Source organism: Microchirus variegatus (assembly GCF_963457635.1).
Source record: "Microchirus variegatus genome assembly, chromosome: 20".
NCBI lineage: Eukaryota > Metazoa > Chordata > Actinopteri > Pleuronectiformes > Soleidae > Microchirus > Microchirus variegatus.
The window spans coordinates 1,469,078-1,488,432 of NC_139821.1; the positions used below are offsets into that span (position 1 = coordinate 1,469,078).

Consider the following 19,355-nt stretch of genomic DNA (forward strand, 5'->3'; position numbering starts at 1 on the left):
TAACAGATCACGACAAAATCTGACTCAGGATTAACAGATCACAACAAACTCTGATTCAGGATTAACAGATCGCAACAAACTCTGATCCAGGATTAACAGATCACGACAAAATCTGACTCAGGATTAACAGATCGCAACAAACTCTGATTCAGGATTAACAGATCGCGACAAAATCTGACTCAGGATTAACAGATCGCAACAAACTCTGATCCAGGATTAACAGATCACGACAAAATCTGACTCAGGATTAACAGATCGCAACAAACTCTGATTCAGGATTAACAGATCGCGACAAAATCTGACTCAGGATTAACAGATCGCAACAAACTCTGATCCAGGATTAACAGATCAGAGCAAACTCTGACTCAGGATTAACAGATCGCAACAAACTCTGATTCAGGATTAACAGATCGCAACAAACTCTGATCCAGGATTAACAGATCACGACAAAATCTGACTCAGGATTAACAGATCGCAACAAACTCTGATTCAGGATTAACAGATCACGACAAAATCTGACTCAGGATTAACAGATCAGAGCAAACTCTGACTCAGGATTAACAGATCGCAACAAACTCTGATCCAGGATTAAAGGATCACAACAAACTCTGACTCAGGATTAACAGATCACAGCAAACTCTGACTCAGGATTAACAGATCACAACAAACTCTGATCCGGGATTAACAGATCACAACAAACTCTGATCCGGGATTTACAGATCACAGCAAACTCTGATCCAGGATTAAAGGATCACAACAAACTCTGACTCAGGATTAACAGATCACAACAAACTAAATTTTTGTCTCTGATAAAACCCAGTGACACTAAACACAACATGCCGTTATCAGTTTCCCTGCAGATAATCTCAGATTATCTCTGACTCTGACTGCAGATTCACACATTCTTGTCTGTCCTGTAAATATATAACGTCTGATACGACGATGACGATCAGGAGTTCGTTCGCTCACCTTTGACCCTGAGCTGAGCCGAGGACTTGGCGTTTGCCGCGGTGAATTCCACGTTTCCGGCCGTGTCCACTTTGCAGTTGTGCAGGATCAACACGTGTCGCGCTCCCTCCATCTTGATCTCCACGTCCTGAGGAGAAGACGTCCACGTGGGGACGGAATTAAAAACCAAGAACAAGAGAAGAACATCAATGTGATGTCATCGGAGGGGGCGGGGTCTTACATCAGACGGGACGAGCGCCTCGCCCTTCAGCTTCCAGGTGCCGTGAAGCTCCGCCTCCGAGATCTCCGTCTCAAACGTGGCCGTCTCCGTCTCGGTGACCTCCACGCTGTAGAGGGGGCGGAGCACCTTGATGTCGCGCTCTGCAGAGGGGGGGAAGATAACGTTAAAGGCGGAGCCGAGGCGAGGAGGGGGGGGCGGAGTCAACAGGTACAGGGAACAGAGGGTGGAAACGTGCAGCGGCCGTCGCTCTCAGTCAGAGCGACTTACAGTTTGTGCAGAAGCAGAAAAACGTTGACGATAATCCAGACGATAATCCATTAGTCGCCATTAGCTAACTGTGGACAATGTTAGCGTCATAATGTTTCTGTAACCTAAAGAAGATACCAGCTAAGTGACTTCAGCTATGTTAGCTAAACGTGTCAAGTGCTGTAGTAAACCTGTTCAGCTAACATCGGCTAGTTAGCGTATCAACTGCACGCTCAGTTTGATATGCTAACTAGCCATCATAACGTTTCACCGTCAGAAAACAATTGCCCTCATGGCTAACACTTGCTAAGTAAATGCTAATTCAGCCGTCTTGTTCTTTAGCTAATGTTAGCTACTTGGCATATTAACGGCATGCTCAGTTTAATATGCTAACTAGCTATCATAACGTTTCACCGTCACAAAACAATTGCCTTCATGCTAACACTTGCTAAGTAAATGCTTATTCAGCCCTCTTGCTCTTTAGCTAATTTTAGCTAGTTAGCATATTAAGTGCACGCTCAGTTTGATATACTAACTAGCTATCATAACGTTTCACCGTCAGAAAACAATTGCCCTCATGGCTAACACTTGCTAAGTAAATACTAATTCAGCCGTCTTGTCCTTTTCCTAACGTTAGCTAGTTAGCCTTTCATTAGTCTAGTTGTTTTTATTTAAAAGCTTTAAAGGGCGTGAAGGAAATGATCTATGATTTAAGATTTATCACCAGATTAGACGACTCTTCAAATAATCTGTAATCTGCGTTACAGAGCGTCAGGATTATCGTCAGGATCATCGTTTTACCCAACATGAAACAGTACAAGTGATGGGAAATGACAGCGTGGAGAAGAATGGCGGCCCCAAACAGAGGCGGGGCTTCGATGAACGGCGGTGGGGCGGGGCCTGACTCGGCACTTCCTGGTTCACGGCAGCTATTACCTTCGATGTTCAGGTCGGCCGCGGTCTTGTCGGTGCCGCAGTCGCAGGTGTACGCCCCCTTGCTGCTCTTCGCCGTCTTCCTGATGACCAGCGTGCGCTTCTTGCCGTCCGATTGGACGAGGACGTTCTTGGAGGGAAAGATTTCGACGCCGTCCTTGTACCACTTGACCTCGCCGGCGGCTTTGCTGAGCTCGCAGGAGAAAATCACCTGGTCCTTCTCGACGGCCGTGTAGTTCTGCAGCTTAGCTGTGAAGTATAAGTCGCCCTCTGCGGGACGACACCGGCAACAGCAACGGTTAAAACACAGACTCTTATTGTTGTTACAGACGAACGAATGTTAGCGTCATACTGTTTCCTGCTCATGATAGTGTCACTTCCTGTTTTATTGTGAGCTCTTGTTCCTCTTCACTTCCTGTCGCTAAAGCTAACATAAATAGACAACAGCGCTAATGGAGCGCAGACAGGAAGTGAGGTTAGCTGGAACAACAGAGGAACGCGAGGAACAGAAAACATCTGAAACAGGAAGTGGCTGTTGATGAAAAACAGGAAGTGCTGAGGGTTTTTTTAAATCACTTCTACCATTTTGCCTCTTTTGGCACTAACCGAGGACGGTGAGCATGGCCTTGGACGTCTTGCCCGTGGCGTCCACCTTGATCATGGACGTGTCGTCCAGGGTGACCTCCCTGAAGGCCAGCGTGTGGACTTTGCCGTCGTCCGTCATGTGCACCGCCTTGCTCGGGTGCAGGCGGACGTCGTTTTTGTACCACACCACGGGGATTTTGTCGTGGGAGAGTTCGACGCTGAACTCCGCCGTTTCCCGCTCCTTCACCGTCACGTCTTTAATGGGTTTGATAAATTCGAGGCGGATACCTGACAAACAGAGATGGTGAAGGTGAATCAGGAAACAATTAAAGTGACAGGAAGTAAAACGCGTTGGGCACAAGTCGTGCTTGTGCCCCCTGGAGGCCGGAGGAAGGCGAGGGTGGTCGCCGTAACTAAAAGACGCTAATGTGCAGTTAGCTCCTCTGCGGCTTCCGTTTACCTTTGATGATCAACTTTCCAGACGTCCTCTTATCTTCGGCCTCAAACATGTACTTGGCTTCATCTTCGTATTTGGCAGATTTGATAACGAGGCCGTGTCGCTTTCCGTCGACCGACAGCTCAAACTTATCGTCGTTGGCCAGCTCCTGAGTTCCCTTCAGCCAACGGAAGCTTTTCGGCTCTCGAGATATCTCCAGCTCAAACTTAGCCTCCTCTTTTTCGTACACGTGCACGTCAGACAGAGGCGTAACGAACGAGACGGGAACATCTGTAGGTTCAGACAAACAGAGTTTAGACTCTGAAAGACGCCAACCCGTCAAAGACAAACCCGGGCACTGGACTTGGCGTCCGGAACGGGATTCTGCACAAGAGGGGAAGCGTGAGGACGTGAACGCTCACCCTTCACTTTCAGGTTAGCGGAACACTTGGCGTTAGCGGCGGTAAACACCAGCTCGCCCGTCAGAGGAACTCTGCAGTTGTAAATGACCAGAGTGTGTTTGGCGCCGTCCTCCACAATCTCAACGTCCTGCAAGACGGTCAACAAGCAAGTCAGCGAGAAAAAAAAGCTCAAAGACGAGTATGTGGCGAGAATGAAACGCTAAATGCAAATGAATGTGTTTCAGTGGGACGTACAGCAGACGGACTGAGGACTTCTCCGTTCAGTTTCCACTGGCCGTGGACGTCGTCCTCGCTGAGCTCCACCTCAAAGCGAGCCGTCTCACCGTCAAACACTTCAACGCCGTACAAAGGCCGAACCACCTTAATGTGTCGGGCTGGCGTTCAAGAGAGGGAACAAAAGTTTAACACGGACACGTAAACGCGTAGATACACACAAACATACAAACACGGTAACTCCTTCATTGTGCTTCGGCGAACCTTTCCGACAACAACACGGAACCAAAAGGTTCCCGGGGAAAGCGAGGAAGTTGGACTACCTGCACTCTTAACATATCCCAACATATAAAATAATAGAGGAGCCAATGGCTGTTAGTGGCCTCTTCAGTCTATTTCCCTGGGTTATGCTAACGTTAACCCACCTGCTAGCTTGCGTTGCTGCTGCCTTTAATGATGATTTTCTCACAACTTCATAACTGATGCTAAATTCTAGCCTCTGTTAGCATGACCTTTTATACTTGAACAGTGACTTTAGCCAAAAACACAAACCTAGCATTCATGCTACATATGTAAATGTCTAACTAATATGATGCTTAATTTTGTCAGTGATACAAACATAAAACCTACAAAAAGATGTAGGTTTTATGTTAACTGCTAACAGCTAGCATCATTTATCCACAGTTTTTTACACTTAATTATGCTATTATATTATAATGCTAGGTGTCTGTAGGTACATTGACCAACATTTAGTGCTCTCTGTGCTAAGCTAAGCTAATTAAGCTGACAAAAACAATTTTTTTCAGGGTTAGGGTTTTTGGGAAAGGGTTTTTAAGGAGCAAATGGTTCCAGGTAGAACCTCAGCCCTTGTAGAAGGACCATTTTGCAACCCTTATTTCTAAGAGTGTGGTAACTGCTAGCTTAATTCAATGTGGTTCTGGCCGTTACTCGGGGAACTCTGTCCAACAGTTTTGCAGCAAAAGGTTGGACGGTCAACTTCCTAAGTGGCAGTGCAGGTAAAGCAAAGCCACAGGTTCGCTCAAAGCCTCTACACTCTTAGAAATAAGGGTTCCAAAAGGGTTCTTCTACAAGGGCTGAGGTTCTACCTGGAACCATTTTCTTCTGAAAAACCCTTTCCCGAAAAAAGGACTTTTCAAGGGTTCTCGGTAACACTATTTTGATCCAGAGAACCCTTTAAAACCCCTTTCATGAATAAAGGGTTTTAAAGGAGTTCTTGTTGGAACCCTCCAAAAGGGTTCCAGGTGGAACCTTTATTAAAAAGGTCCTACCTCAAGGCAAAAAGGTTTCTCCTATGAGGACAAGCCGAAGAATCTTATATGGTTTGACTTAGGTAGTCCAACTTTTCGCTTTCCTGTAACCTTTCAAGAACCAAGGGTTCTTGGTAACTAATGGTTCCAGTAAGAACCATTTTGATCCAGAGAACCCTTTAAAACCACTTTCCTGAACAAAGGGTTTTAAAAGGGATCTTGGTGGAACCCTCCAAAAGGGTTCTCCTATGAGGACATGCCAAAGAACCTTACATGGTTCACCAATACACTGAAGAACAATAAAGGAGTTTCGTAAAGACAAACAAACACAAGCGCAAACAGTTAGAAACACAAATCACGCTCGTTGTGTGATTCTGATGATGGTGATGATTCGTGAAGGTGAAGGTGAAGATGAGGAAGAGCGAAACCACATTCAGGTGATCAGCAGTGGTAAGAGGGAAAAAGAAGGGTCTGCGAGTGCAGATACTGAGATGACACTGAAGCGATGACGTGATGGAGTGAGGTTACGAGGTGGTTAAAGAGAAGTTAGAACCACAACCCTAAAACAAACTCTGTGTTTACCTTCGATGTGCAGAGTCGCAGTGGTTTTGTCCGTCCCGCAGTCACAAACATACTGTCCTTTGTCCCCGTCTCCGATCCTCTTGATTACCAGGGTTCTGCGTTTGTCCTCGGCCTTGACGGCCACCATCTTGGAGGCCTTGACCTCGGCCTCGTCGTGGTACCACACCACGTCGACGTCTTTGTTGAGCTCGCAGTCGAGGAGCACCTCGTCCTTCTCCACCGCGGTGAAGTCCTGCAGCTTGACCGTGAAATACGCGTCGCCCTCTGGAACGGAACATTTTCGTGTAACGTCGTAAAAGATTCGAGACAAAAAAAAAAAGGACAACAACAACACAGATGTGACACGGAAGAAACATCTCACAGACACAAAGTGAAGATGGTTTTTGACACAAACATGAAAGACGGAGGACGGGCGGGTTCTCGTCCTTTACCTATGACTGTCAGGTTGGCCATGGAAGGAATTCCTTTGGCCTCGGCTTTAATCTGACACGTATCGTCCAGAGTCACTTCCCTGATTTCGAGCACGTGTTTCTTCCCGTCGACACGCGCGACCACCGTTCTGCTCGGGTGGATTTTAACGTCGTTCTTGTACCAGACGACGGGGATGTTTTCGTGGGACAGCTCCAGCTCGAACCGAGCCGTTCTGCCTTCCTTTACGGTTTGGTCCTTCAGCGGCGAGATAAATTTGAGCCTGATACCTACAGTCGTGTCGATATAAAGCATTGTTCGCGTGAGAGCTAGCTTGCGAGAGGACGCAAACGACTCAATGAATCGTGCATTCCGGGGGACTTACCCTCCACCGTGAGTCGGGCGGTCGAGGTCTTTCCCAAAACCTCGATGGTGTATTCGTCCTCGTCGTCAAACTCGCAGCAATTTATAACCAGCATGTGCTTTTTTCCATCATCGATGATGTCATATTTTTGGTCTGAGGTGATGATGTCGGTTCCTCGGTACCACATGACCTTAGAGACATCCTTGGTGATGGTGCATTCAAACTTAGCCTGTTTCTTTTCAGGAACGCTGACGTCTCTCAGCGGGACAACAAAGTCCATCTCAATTTCTGCGGTCAGAAGGCAACACGGGGTACAGGACATCAACAACAACACAACAACACAACAACACAACAACACAACAACACAACAAAACAACAAAACAACAACAAGAGTCTACAAGTGTTTCTATGTGTGAAAAACCGCTTCTTGGTCACATGATTTTGGATCAGTCGGCCATCTTTACAAGCATCTCCATCCTGCAGAGGATTCTTCTGACCTGTTTTGTAGCTACGTGCTACTTCGCTAACACATCAGAATTACTGGTGTAGCTGATAAACTGGACACAACAGGTCACGGAGAACATTTAACCACAGACACATTCAGGACAAACACAACAAATACCGACCACTGGAACTCCACGTAAAAATCCCGCGACGTCTTCTTTCATCCGAGCGTCGTGAAAAATGAATCCGCTTCCTCAAAGCTGTTGAATAAAGATCTAAGGTCCGCTCTCGTGTGCTCTACGGCTTTATTGGAAAGTCCACGGACCTTAGCACCTTTATTTTCACAGCTAAGATCCACGAAACCAAGGGCGCACCACTTCGTACCCTGCGATCCAGGGAAGACCTCTTACCTTTGACATTGAGCATCGCGTTGGTGACGGCGTTCAGAGCCTGGTACGAGACTTCTCCGGCCTGATCCAGCTGGCAGTTTTTCAGCGTTAGCCGACGCACGGTGCCCTCCATTTGGATGTCGCATGTCTGACGAACACACGACGGTCAGATTACGTATAAGTAAAAAGACAGAATTGTTCAGTGTGAGCGGTGTAAGTGTTGCGTCCAGACTTACCGGGGATCTGGTCAGAACTTCTCCTTTGAGCTTCCACTCTCCTGGAACGTCGTCCTCAGAAATCTCCGTCTCAAACGTGGCGTCTTCCTTCTCGGTTACCTCGACGCTGGCCAGTGGCCTCAGGATCTCGGCCTCACGCTCTGAGGAGAAAGGATCCGTCAGTACCAGCAAACGTCAAATAAAAGACAGAAAGAATCCAGTTTTAAGCCAGACTCAGACTACAGGAACCTTTAGGCCAATTCAATCCCTGAGGATTTTGTGTGAATGTTGGTCCCAAATCGGCAAATATCAGTGGGTAAAGATAATCTCTTAAACCTCCTGAACTGATCACCCTGAAATTCCATAATATGATCCTCTAATGTTCTAAAAGCAGTCAGGTTTCAAAGCTCCTGTCGCCTGAAGTCCGGTTTAAAAGGAAAGTAAAATATGTGGATAGAAAAACCTCCGAGCGTTAGCTTAGCGGTGTAGGTGCGTCCTTCCACTTCCAGGGCGTATTCCGCGACGTCCTCGGGCTGACAGTTCTTGATGGTGATCGTCAGCTCCTTCCCGTCCTTCTTCATCTCGATCTTGTCGGACGGCACGATCTCGTTCTCGCCCTTGAGCCACTTCCAGTTGGGCGTGTCGCGGAACAGTTCGCATTTGAACGTAGCCGAGGCCTTCGGTTTGACGTGCTGGTCCCTCAGCGGCTTCACGATCCAGTCTTTGATGATTTCTGGTGAAACGAAAACATCGCAAAACGTTAGCGATGGAATGAGCAAAGGCCATCGAGTCGAAACCAAACCATACCGTGACGAAAACGCAGTAACTCTTACCGATCACTCTGACGTTGGTGGTGGTCTTGATGTCCTCTTGACCCGACACTTCGCACGTGTAGGGGCCGGTGTCGTCGTCCGCGCTGTTCAGCAGCGTCACGGCGTGCTGCAGACCGATAATGTTGATCTGGATCTTGTTGGCCTTTGGCTTCAGGATCTTGCCGTTCTTCCTCCAGACCACTTCCTTCTCCTTGTTGAGCTCACAGGTCAGGTACAGAGGCTGACCCTTCAGGCACGACGTGTCCTCCTCCAGCTCTTTCACCCATTTCGTCGGCAGCTCTGCGACGGCAATGAAATAAGACGGTTACTCTCTCCCTGATTCTAACACATCACGTCATCTGGTGAGAAATTTAAACCTTTACCTTCCACGACGAGCTTGGCCATGCACGATATCTCCTTGCCGGCGTTTTTGGCCACACAGGTGTATTCACCGGTGTCGGACAGCTGAACGTCAATGATGTGCAGTTTGCGATCTTTGCCGTCAGACGTGAACTTGTGCTTGGGGCTCTCGCGCAGGTTGCAGTCGTCCTTCATCCACGATGTGATGGCGGTGGACGGCGACACCTCGCACTCGAACACGGCCGACGAGCCGATGGACTCGGCTTCCTGCAGCACGATGTTCTGGAGCTTCTTGATGAACTTCAGGGGGACGGCTTTGAGCTTGAACCCCGCGAAGGGCTCGTCCGGAGGCGGGGGACCTCGTCCGCCGGGCTTCAGGCCGCGCCCCCTGCCTTCTCCAGGGGACGGGGTCTGTTTAGCTGAAATTCAGTTTGAGCACAAACGGTCAGTTCAGGCCTAAAATGTCTGGCGCCACCATGTGGATGAAGAAGGTAAACTTACGCCTCAGGCCTCGTCCTCTGCCGGCTGGCGCGTCTCCTGCTGCTGCCGGTTGTCCTTCTGCTCAGAACCAATGACAGTGAATTAGCCGCTGATCACTTGACCGTGTATTCATGCAAATGTCGTGGCAGAAAAAGCGTACGATAGGGAAATATGAGCTGATTATGATGGTGAGTTTATGGAATAATGGCTTCTACGTTTTTTAGCCGACAGACGATGAATGAGACGGAAACAAAAACATGAAGATGACATGACATATGACATGACAGGAAGTGAAAGAGAGTGATGGACATGACCAGACGTGATGGACACAAATACAAGAAGACGTGTGACGTCAGATCGAGTCACACGAAAGATAAGGTGAGGTAGAGATGGTTTTAGATGGAGGCATGATGGTGGGAATGGGTAGAGATTATTTCACGGCATGAAGGGCGGGGTTTGTCTTGGTGAGGTGGGGCAACCACCGTCTCACCTCTCCTGGCCGCCCCTGGAACCTCTAGAGCACCTTCTTCCGCTTCACCTTCCCAGTCCTCAGAGTCGGCGCTGTCCCGAGGAACCAGCTCCCAGCCCCAGACCTCCTCCTCCTCCTCCTCGCCTTCCTCTACCTCTGCTTCAAACTCCTCTTCGAACACCTCCTCCTCTGGCTGGGTGTCGATCTTCGTCATCTGCACGGCTCCAGGAGAGATCTCCTTCACCAAGGGAATCTTTCCAGGTTTTGCTGGTTCTGTGGCCTCTTCAGGCGAAGGCTTCTTGGGGACCTTCTTCAGAGTCACAGCTTCAATAGACTCTTTTGGAGAAACCGCTTTAGGAACCCGTTTGAGCTTATCAACACTGGGGATCTTCTGAACAGGGACTGGCTCTGCTTCTTTGAGTTTGTCGACTTTAGGAGAAGGTGTCTTTCTCAGCTCTACCTTCTTGAGCTGCTCCAAAGGTTTAAGAGCAACTTCTTCTTTGTCCTGCTGCACCTTGGGCGTTACAACCTTCTTCAGCTGCAGAGGTTTGGGTTCCTCAGGAACCTTGTCAGGTTTCTTAACAGGAGCTGGTGCTGGAGACGCCTTCTTCTCCACTGGAACAGCCTCCACCTCTTTTGGTTTCTCTGGTTTCTTCTCTGGGATTTCTGGGGTCTCAGGTTTCTTCGGTCTGGCTTCTGGTTCTCGTTCTTTGGGTTTCTCATCAGGACTTTTGCGACGTTGGCGCAGGTCATCGATCGGTTTCCTCTCTTTCTCTTCTTCGGGTTTCTTCTCAGGTTCTGCAGCGTCTTTGGAAGGTCTGGAAAAAGGTTTTAGTTTGACGCTTTCGACCTCTTGTTCCTTTGTCGGGATTTTCTTCACCCTGGTCGGCGCTTTGACCTCCTCTGGTTCCTTCTCTGGAGTTTTCTTTTTGACCAATGGCTTTGGCACCTTAGCTAGTGGCTCAGTAACCTCTGCAGGTTCTCTCTCTGGTTTCTTGGGAGGTTCTTTGGGTTCCACCTCTCTGGGAACCCTCTCTCCTTTCTGGAAAGGCTCTATGACTCTGTCAGGCTTCTCTTTTTTATCTTTCTCTGGCTCCTCTGCTGTTTTAGCAGGCTTCTCAAACGGTTTTAGCTTGATTACCTCTGGTTCAACTTCATCTGAAGGCAATTTTTTCACTTTCTTCAAGGCTGCAGGAGGCGGAGCAGATTCCTCTTCCTTTGGTGCCTTGGGTGTTTTCTTAATAGCGATCTTTTCCTCTGGTTTTTCGTCTTTTGCGGCGGGTTTCTTGCGCGTCCACGCGTCTTTAGGAGCCTCTGTCGGTTCCTTCTCTTTCGGTTTGGAAACCTCCGGCTTCTTCACCACCTCCGCTTTCTCTCGGGGCTTCTTCTCCTCCGCAGGCCTCCTGGTGGCGATGGACATCTCAACAGGCTCTAGTTTGTGAGCCATCTCGTCGACGTCCAACACGGTGGTCTTTGTTACCCTCTGAGGTTTTTCTTCTTCTTCCGCGTCTTTGGGTGCGATCGAGGGAACCTTCTTGAGTTTGACCGTTTCCAGTTCCTGCTCCACTTCCCTCACGACTCTGGTCGCTTTCTTCAAGGTGGGAATCTCAAACGTTCCGACCTCCTCCGCCTGAATTTTACCTTTTTTGGCCAGAACCGTTTCTGAGGCGGCAAAAGTTTGACGTTACTTATTGACACACACACGCAAACACACGTACGACAATATGACTTGAACAAACACAACTTTTGGATTCTTTTGCAAAGTAAATACAACGATAAAGACGGAACAAACATTCACAGACGACTGTGCTTTTAGCTTTAGGGCTCGTTAACGTGTTCAGATGATGCAGTAAACGCCGCCGTATTCCGTGTGCACTGAGGTGAAGTGAGCGGTGATCGGTTCTCGTACCTTTCTTGACTCCTCCTGGTGCTTCCACTGGTCCCTTGGCTTCATCTAACACAGACGTAAAGTTCAAACAATCGATCATTATCAGCGTCATCGATGCAGAAACAGCGATTTCATGGCTTTAAAACTTTAAAATGTTGGTATTTGTGACGGTGACTGTAGTAAACCAGTGTCACCTGATGAAGTTAAAGGGATAGTGCGGAATTTTGGACATAAGACCTATTTTCCAACTCAGCCGGTGTGATGGAGACGTTTTCAAGAAATTTCATTCAGTTCTTCTAGTTGCCGAGTTCGCTGATGCTATGGCTAGCGCAAGTCAATGATACAAGTTAGCATGGCATTAAAAACACTCATACCGATTCCACAGTGCACCCGAGGCAAATCGATTGTAACGGCAGACTAACGATGTACATATCTTTGTTTTTGATGCCATGCTAACTTGTATCATTGACTTGCGCTAGCCATAGCATCAGCGAACTCGGCAACTAGAAGAACTGAATGAAATTTCTTGAAAACGTCTCCAGACGTCTCCATCACACCGGCTGAGTTGGAAAATAGGTCTTATGTCCAAAATTCAGAACTATCACTTTAAATGATGAAGTTAGGCTGAGATGAATGTGTCATGCTAATATTGCTAATGCTAATATTGGACACAACACGTAAAAAAGAAATATAAGCACACAATGAAGTCACATGGGAGGTTAAACTTCGTCAACGTGGATGAAAGAAGAGAAACGAATAAGTAGTAAAAAAAAAAGAAAATGTTTCTGTCAAAGTCTGCTCTACCTGCAGGGGGAGCTACTGGTTCTACCGTGACCGGTTTGTCTTCCGCAGGTTTCTTGGCTGGTTCTTCAGGCTTTGGCTTCAAGACTTCAAATATATAAATAAAAAAAGAAGGAACTAAGAAAAAGAAGCTTCAGCAGAAAACATCGACTTCCTCAAAACACCAAGTTTTAGTCGTGCAGATACCTGGTTTAGCTTCTTCTGGAGGAGAAACTCTCTTCTCCAACTTCTTGGCTTTATCGGCGACTTCGGGCTTCTTGGCAGCTTCTTGAACTTTTTCGGCGGCCGGCAGTTTGCTCTCTGTATGAAGAGAGTTCAACACAAAAAGCGTCTAGAAAAACCTTCGCTGGATCTGCGGAAACTAAACTCTCGTGGTTCCACAGTCGGTCAATTCGTGGTTTCAAGATTCAAGAGCGACATTCTTTCACAAATGTCTACAGAAGAACCTTCAACACAGAGACACAGACCAACAACACTTCAGAAGGACCAGAGAGGTCAGTACCTGGTTGAGGAGCAGCCGGCTTCACCGCTGCTTCTCTGTCTTGTGGCGGCGACGCCTCCTTCTTCACGGCAACTTGAAATCAAACCAAAACGACAGTGAGAACCAGACAAAGACCAGACGCGGCGAGCGCCGAAAACCATGCAGAGACACGGAGATAAAGACGCTGCCGTGATGTGTGGGACGAGCGGCTCAAAGACCAATCATCTCACCTGTCCTCGAAGGGCCTGAAAAGAAAAGACGTTCTCCGGACACTCGGAGGTGCGGTTACACACAAAACGGACAAACACCACAAATAGAAAAAAAAAAAACAACAAACGACAGGAAACACGTTGGGTTTGGGAGACGAAACGTCTCAGTGGACAAAACACAAGTCTGTGCCCAAAACACGATGGGTGACATGACATGGACGTCCTCCTGACACAGAGGATCTGAGCGATCCTGAAGAGGACGAGGATGATGATGATGGTGATGAAGGTGAACATCACAGAGGTGCTCAGATCACAACACGTGCTCGGTGACAGTGACGGACAGTTTCCTGGTGTACCTCTGTGAGCGTCTGCCTCCCGTCTGCGTTTGGTCGGAACCTTCTGAGGAGGCAGATGTTGAAGATCTGCTTCCTGACAAGAAGGTTCTGAAGAAGTCTTCTTCACAGCGATCTCTGCTCTGGTTCCGTCTGTTACTGAAGGTTCTCGGACCGTGGACTGGATTTGTTCCTGCTCTTTGTCTGATTTTGTTCTTTCTTTAAACGCTTTGATTATTTTGGATTTCCCCGTCGCTATCTCTGTCTCATTTTCTTTGACTTTATTCGGTTCCCGTTGTTTTTCCACAGCTTCTGCTTCAACTAAAGACTTTTTGGTTGTCGTCTCTTTTGTTCCCTCTGGGAAAATAACTTCAGCTCTGTCTATTTTCAGCGATTTATCGTCTTCTAGCGCGGTCGACGTACTTGTTCTGACGCTTTGTTTTGTCGCGGTTGCCTCCTGAAGGGCTTGACCTCGCGTACTTCGCCTCACGTCTGTCGCGAGCGATTCTGCGAAGCTCGTCTCAGTTTTGCGTTCGATTTGCTCGAGCTTCTTTGGTTCCCGAGCGGAACGGACTGATTCTGTTTCGGCGCCGACTCCGACGACCTTTGACTGAACTCCGTCGTTTTCGCGCAAACTCTGTTTTGAAACGACTTCTCTGGCTCTGGTTGCTTTTTCGTCGGCGGTCTCTGCCGCTCTTTGACTTTTAACTGACGTAACGTTTGCGCGTTTGTCATCGAGCGTTACGTCTTTGGTTCGACCCGACGCTGCGCTCGTCGACGTAACGTCAGGCGGCATCGGGTCTTCTTCTCGTCTTGAACTACGATAACCCGCGTCTTCTTTCTCCTGTTGCCGAGGACCTCGAGTCCTCGTCGTCTCCGTTGCTGTTGCGTCGTCTTCAAACTGAACTTTTGAGACTTGTTCGGACCGAACAGTCTCGTCTAAGAGTCCTCGGACGGACTCTGGACCTCTTGAAGAACCCTCTAACCGTCTCGATGCTGCTTGTTGGACCAGCTCGTCAGGTTCAGTGAAACCCTGAAGAACATCCGATCTCAAATCTCCATCTTTAACAATGAGATGTTTTTCCGAACTTGTCTTCTGGACTTCCTGTTCCTGTTTGACGTCTGATACAAATGGACGTTCGGTTTCATATTTATGTTCTAGTAAAACGGTTTTGGACTGAACTTCTTCACATGAAACGCTTTTATCTTTGTTCGACTCTGGAGTAACGGACGTCTTTGTTTTGATTTGCTTTTGTCTTTTCATTGTTTCTGACGTGTGTTGAACCTTCTCAGTTTTATCCTGAACTCGATCTACTCTCGACTCCACTTCCTCGACTCTACTTCCGCCCGTTGCCTTCTTTAAAGACTCACCGAGCTCGCGAACGTCTCTTTGAACCGACGCGACATCTTTCAACGTCGCATCGGCGGCGACGATCCGCCGCACGGTGTCGGACTTCGCATCTCCGTCTTGCGCGATCAGAGCTCGTTCAGATGCGACTTTCGTCACACGAGCCGCGGAGAAGCCGCTTTCAACGTGTTCGGATTCTGTTAAATCAAACGGAGAAACAGTCAAACGTTCACGTTTCATGACGACGACCTGCGACTGAAGTTCATCGCTTTCCGACGATTGCTTTTCTGGAGCTTTCTTTTCTACCAAAGCGCTTGGACTTTCACGTTCTCCCTGTTCCTGATGTCTGAAGACCTTCTCGTCTCTTCTGTCCTCTTCACTTCCCTTCAGAAGGACATCGTCCATCTGGTAAAAGTCTCCTGCAATAACTGCTGTGGTGACTTTCACCAGCTCCTCAGAAGCCACAAACGGCTGCAGCCTCTCAGATTTAACATCTACGTCGGTCGCGATCAAAGATCGTTCAGATGCGACGTCCATCACGGGCGCCACTGAAGACCTGTTTTCAACTTGTTCCTGTTTTGCTTCAAATGGAGAAACGCTGCCATATTTGTGTCGGACGACGGTCGTCTCTGCTTGGACTGAAGCTGAAGACTTTTGTTTAGCTTTTAGCGATTTAACTTTTGGGGTTTTTGGTTTCTTTGCCTCGACGTCTTCATTAGTTTCCTCAGGTCTAACATCTTGAATCATCTCAGAAGAAACAGGCGCCTCTGGTTGACTTTGCTTCTGTCTGCTTTTAACCCGTTTGTCTGCTCCTGTTTGTTCTGGTTCTTCTTTAACGCGGATCGTTTCAGAGTCTTTAACCATCTGAGATTTCAAAGATACGTCTTCTAGTGAAGGTTCCACTGAAACGGTTCTTTGGACCTGTTCCTGTTCTGTTTCCGTTAGCGGTGTCACAGAATCTAATTCATGTTTGACCGTCACTGTCTTAGACTGGATTGAAGTTTCATCTTTGATTTCTGTCACAGTTTCAGTTAATTTCTGGTCCTTTTCTACAGAACCGTCACCTTCTGACTTTGGTTGAGTTTGTTTCTGACTCGTTTTTTGAGGAACACGTTTTATTTTTTGGTCTTTTGTTGTTTCTAACGCCGAGACGTCTTTATTTTTAGGAATAATTTCAGACCGACTCGTGATCACGTCAGAATCTGTGTCTGAGAACATTTTCTCAACTTTTTGCTGTCTTTTTAGCGTCTTCTTTTCAACGACAGAACCTGGGATTATTTTGGACGTAACGTCTTCAACTTCAATGTCTTTTTCGTCTCTGGAAGTAATGTCTTTGACCTCATCATCACTGATGACTGTTTGTGGAAAACCAGATTTTGTATCGTCAATAGCTTCAGTTTTTGTTGTCACATCTTTATCAGTCGGAGTGAAGACATCATCTTCGATGTCAGAAGGTTCTTCAGGTGCTAGTTCTGATTCTTTTGAAGTTTCTTCTGTCAAAGGTGTAATCAACACGTTTCTCAGACATTTTTCTGGAGTTGCTTTTGGTTCTTTAAGAGGAGCAACTTTAGAAGTTTTATCTTTAACTGTACTGACCTTCACTTGGTCTTGTTCTACTGTCACTTTGGTCAGTTTCTCTTGAGGTTCTTCAAGAGAAACAGTTTCAACATCTTTTTTAGATGAACCATGTTTAGCTAAACTCACCTTTTTGGTTTTATCTTGAACGCTAACAGACGTTTGAAGGATTTGTTTGTCTACATCAGGTTTTTGTCTTAGCTCGTCTACAATTATTGATTTCTTTGGAGCTACATCTTTTTGAACCAAGACATCATCTTTGATCTCAGAAGGTTCTTCAGGTGCTAGTTCTGATTCTTTTGAAGTTTCTTCCTTCAAAGGTGTAACTGACACGTTTCTCAGACATGTTTCTGGAGTTGCTTTTGGTTCTTTAAGAGGAGCAACTTTAGATGTTTTATCTCTAACTGTACTGACCTTCACTTGGTCTTGTTCTACTGTCATTTTGGTCAGTTTCTCTTGAGGTTCTTCAGGAGTAACGGTTTCAACATCTTTTTCAGATGAACCATCTTTAACTAAACTTACTTTTTTGGTTTTATCCTGAACACTAACAGACGTTTGAAGGATTTGTTTGTCTACATCAGGTTTTTGTCTTCGCTTGTATACAATTTTTGATTTATTTGGAGCTACATCTTTATCAGTTGGAGTGAAGACAGATTCTTTGATTTCAGAAGGTTCTTCAGGTGCTAGTTCTGATTCTTTTGAAGTTTCTTCTGTCAAAGGTGTAACAGAAACGTTTCTCAGACATTTTTCTGGAGTTGCTTTTGGTTCTTTAAGAGGAGCAACTTTAGATGTTTTATCTCTAACTGTACTGACCTTCACTTGGTCTTGTTCTACTGTCACTTTGGTCAGTTTCTCTTGAGGTTCTTCAGGAGTAACGGTTTCAACATCTTTTTCAGATGAACCATCTTTAACTAAACTTACTTTTTTGGTTTTATCCTGAACACTAACAGACGTTTGAAGGATTTGTTTGTCTACATCAGGTTTTTGTCTTCGCTTGTCTACAATTTTTGATTTCTTTGGAGCTACATCTTTATCAGTTGGAGTGAAGACAGATTCTTTGATTTCAGAAGGTTCTTCAGGTGCTAGTTCTGATTCTTTTGAAGTTTCTTCTGTCAAAGGTGTAACAGAAACGTTTCTCAGACATTTTTCTGGAGTTGCTTTTGGTTCTTTAAGAGGAGCAACTTTAGATGTTTTATCTTTAACTGTACTGACCTTCACTTGGTCTTGTTCTACTGTCATTTTGGTCAGTTTCTCTTGAGGTTCTTCAGGAGAAAATGATTTACTCTTAGTCATAACTTCGCCTGTTTTAAGTTCACTGACAACATCTTTTTCAGATGAAACATCTTCAGCTAAAATCACTTTTTTGGTTTTATCCTGAACGCTAACAGAAGCTGGAAGGATTTGTTTGTCTACATCAGGTATTTGTCTTCGCCTCTCTACAGATTTTGATTTCTTTGGAGCTACATCTTTTGGAACCAAGACAGATTCTTTGAGCTCAGAAGGTTCTTCAGGTGCTAGTTCTGATTCTTTTGAAGTTTCTTCTGTCAAAGGGGTAACTAAAACGTTTCTGAGACATTTTTCTGGAGTTGCTTTTGGTTCTTTAAGAGGAGCAACTTTAGAAGTTTTATCTTTAACTGTACTGACCTTCACTTGGTCTTGTTCTACTGTCACTTTGGTCAGTTTCTCTTGAGGTTCTTCAGGAGAAACTGTTTCAACGTCTTTTTCAGATGACCCATCTTTAGCTAAACTCACTTTTTTGGTTTTATCCTGAATGCTAACAGATGTTTGAAGGATTTGTTTGTCTACATCAGGTTTTTGTCTTCTATCCTTCACAGATTTAGATTTCTCTGGAGCTACATCTTTTGGAACCAAGACATTGTCTTTAATTTCAGGAGGTTCTTCAGGAGAAACTGTTTCAACGTCTTTTTCAGATGAACCATCTTTAACTAAAATCACCTTTTTGGTTTTATCCTTAACGCTAACAGATCTTTGAAGGATTTGTTGGGCTACATCCTCTTCAGGTGTTTGTCTTCTCTCGTCTACAGTTTGTGATTTCTTTGGAGCTACATCTTTTGGAACCAATTCTGTGTCTTTGATTTCAGAAGGTTCTTCAAGTGCTAGTTCTGATTCTTTTGAAGTTTCTTCTGTCAAAGGTGTAATCGACACATTTCTCAGACATTTTTCTGGAGTTGCTTTTGGTTCTTTTAGAGGAGCAACTTTAGATGTTCTATCTTTAACTGTACTGACCTTCACTTGGTCTTGTTCTACTGTCACTTTGGTCAGTTTCTCTTGAGGTTCTTCAGGAGAAACTGTTTCAACGTCTTTTTCAGATGAACCATCTTTAGCTAAACGCACTTTTTTGGTTTTATCCTCGATGGTAACAGACCTTTGAAGGATTTGTTTGTCTACATCCTCTTCCGGTTTTTGTCTTCTCTCCTTCACAGATTTTGATTTCTTTGGAGCTACATCTTTTGGAACCAAGACATTGTCTTTGAGATCAAAAGGTTCTTCAGGAGAAACGGTTTCAACATCTTTTTCAGATGAACCATCTTCAGCTAAAATCATTTTTTTGGTTTTATCCTGAACGCTAACAGACGTTTGAAGGATTTGTTGGTCTACATCAGGTTCTTGTCGTCTGTCCTTCACAGATTTTGATTTCTTTGGAGCTACATCTTTATCAGTTGGAATGAAGACGTCATCTTCAATCTCAGAAGGTTCTTCAGGTGCTAGTTCTGATTCTTTTGAAGTTTCTTCTGTCAAAGGTGTAATCGACACATTTCTCAGACATTTTTCTGGAGTTGCTTTTGGTTCTTTAAGAGGAGCAACTTTAGATGTTTTATCTCTAACTGTTCTGACCTTCAATTGGTCTTGTTCTACTGTCATTTTGGTCAGTTTCTCTTGAGGTT

At 45.9% G+C, this 19,355-nt stretch overlaps 1 protein-coding gene across 15 annotated transcripts in view; it reads right to left on the reverse strand.

The window, feature by feature from the left end:
• The window catches only part of ttn.2 (titin, tandem duplicate 2), a 180,307-nt gene that overhangs the window by 87,368 nt on the left and 73,584 nt on the right, over positions 1–19,355 (reverse strand). For 13 of the 15 annotated variants that reach the window (XM_083907402.1, XM_083907390.1, XM_083907401.1 and 10 more), the window contains 18 exons: positions 13,007–13,078; positions 11,725–11,769; positions 9,368–9,424; positions 8,890–9,285; positions 8,528–8,806; positions 8,158–8,427; positions 7,716–7,855; positions 7,501–7,627; positions 6,668–6,934; positions 6,306–6,572; positions 5,875–6,138; positions 4,046–4,185; positions 3,812–3,938; positions 3,414–3,680; positions 2,975–3,241; positions 2,372–2,638; positions 1,190–1,329; positions 970–1,096 (listed from right to left, as the gene is read on the reverse strand). In XM_083907402.1, the coding sequence (XP_083763528.1) occupies positions 970–1,096; positions 1,190–1,329; positions 2,372–2,638; positions 2,975–3,241; positions 3,414–3,680; positions 3,812–3,938; positions 4,046–4,185; positions 5,875–6,138; positions 6,306–6,572; positions 6,668–6,934; positions 7,501–7,627; positions 7,716–7,855; positions 8,158–8,427; positions 8,528–8,806; positions 8,890–9,285; positions 9,368–9,424; positions 11,725–11,769; positions 13,007–13,078 (3,519 nt within the window). The remainder of the gene's footprint in view (positions 1–969; positions 1,097–1,189; positions 1,330–2,371; positions 2,639–2,974; positions 3,242–3,413; positions 3,681–3,811; positions 3,939–4,045; positions 4,186–5,874; positions 6,139–6,305; positions 6,573–6,667; positions 6,935–7,500; positions 7,628–7,715; positions 7,856–8,157; positions 8,428–8,527; positions 8,807–8,889; positions 9,286–9,367; positions 9,425–11,724; positions 11,770–13,006; positions 13,079–19,355) is intronic. The other 2 variants (XM_083907395.1, XM_083907393.1) reach the window with 1 other exon arrangement.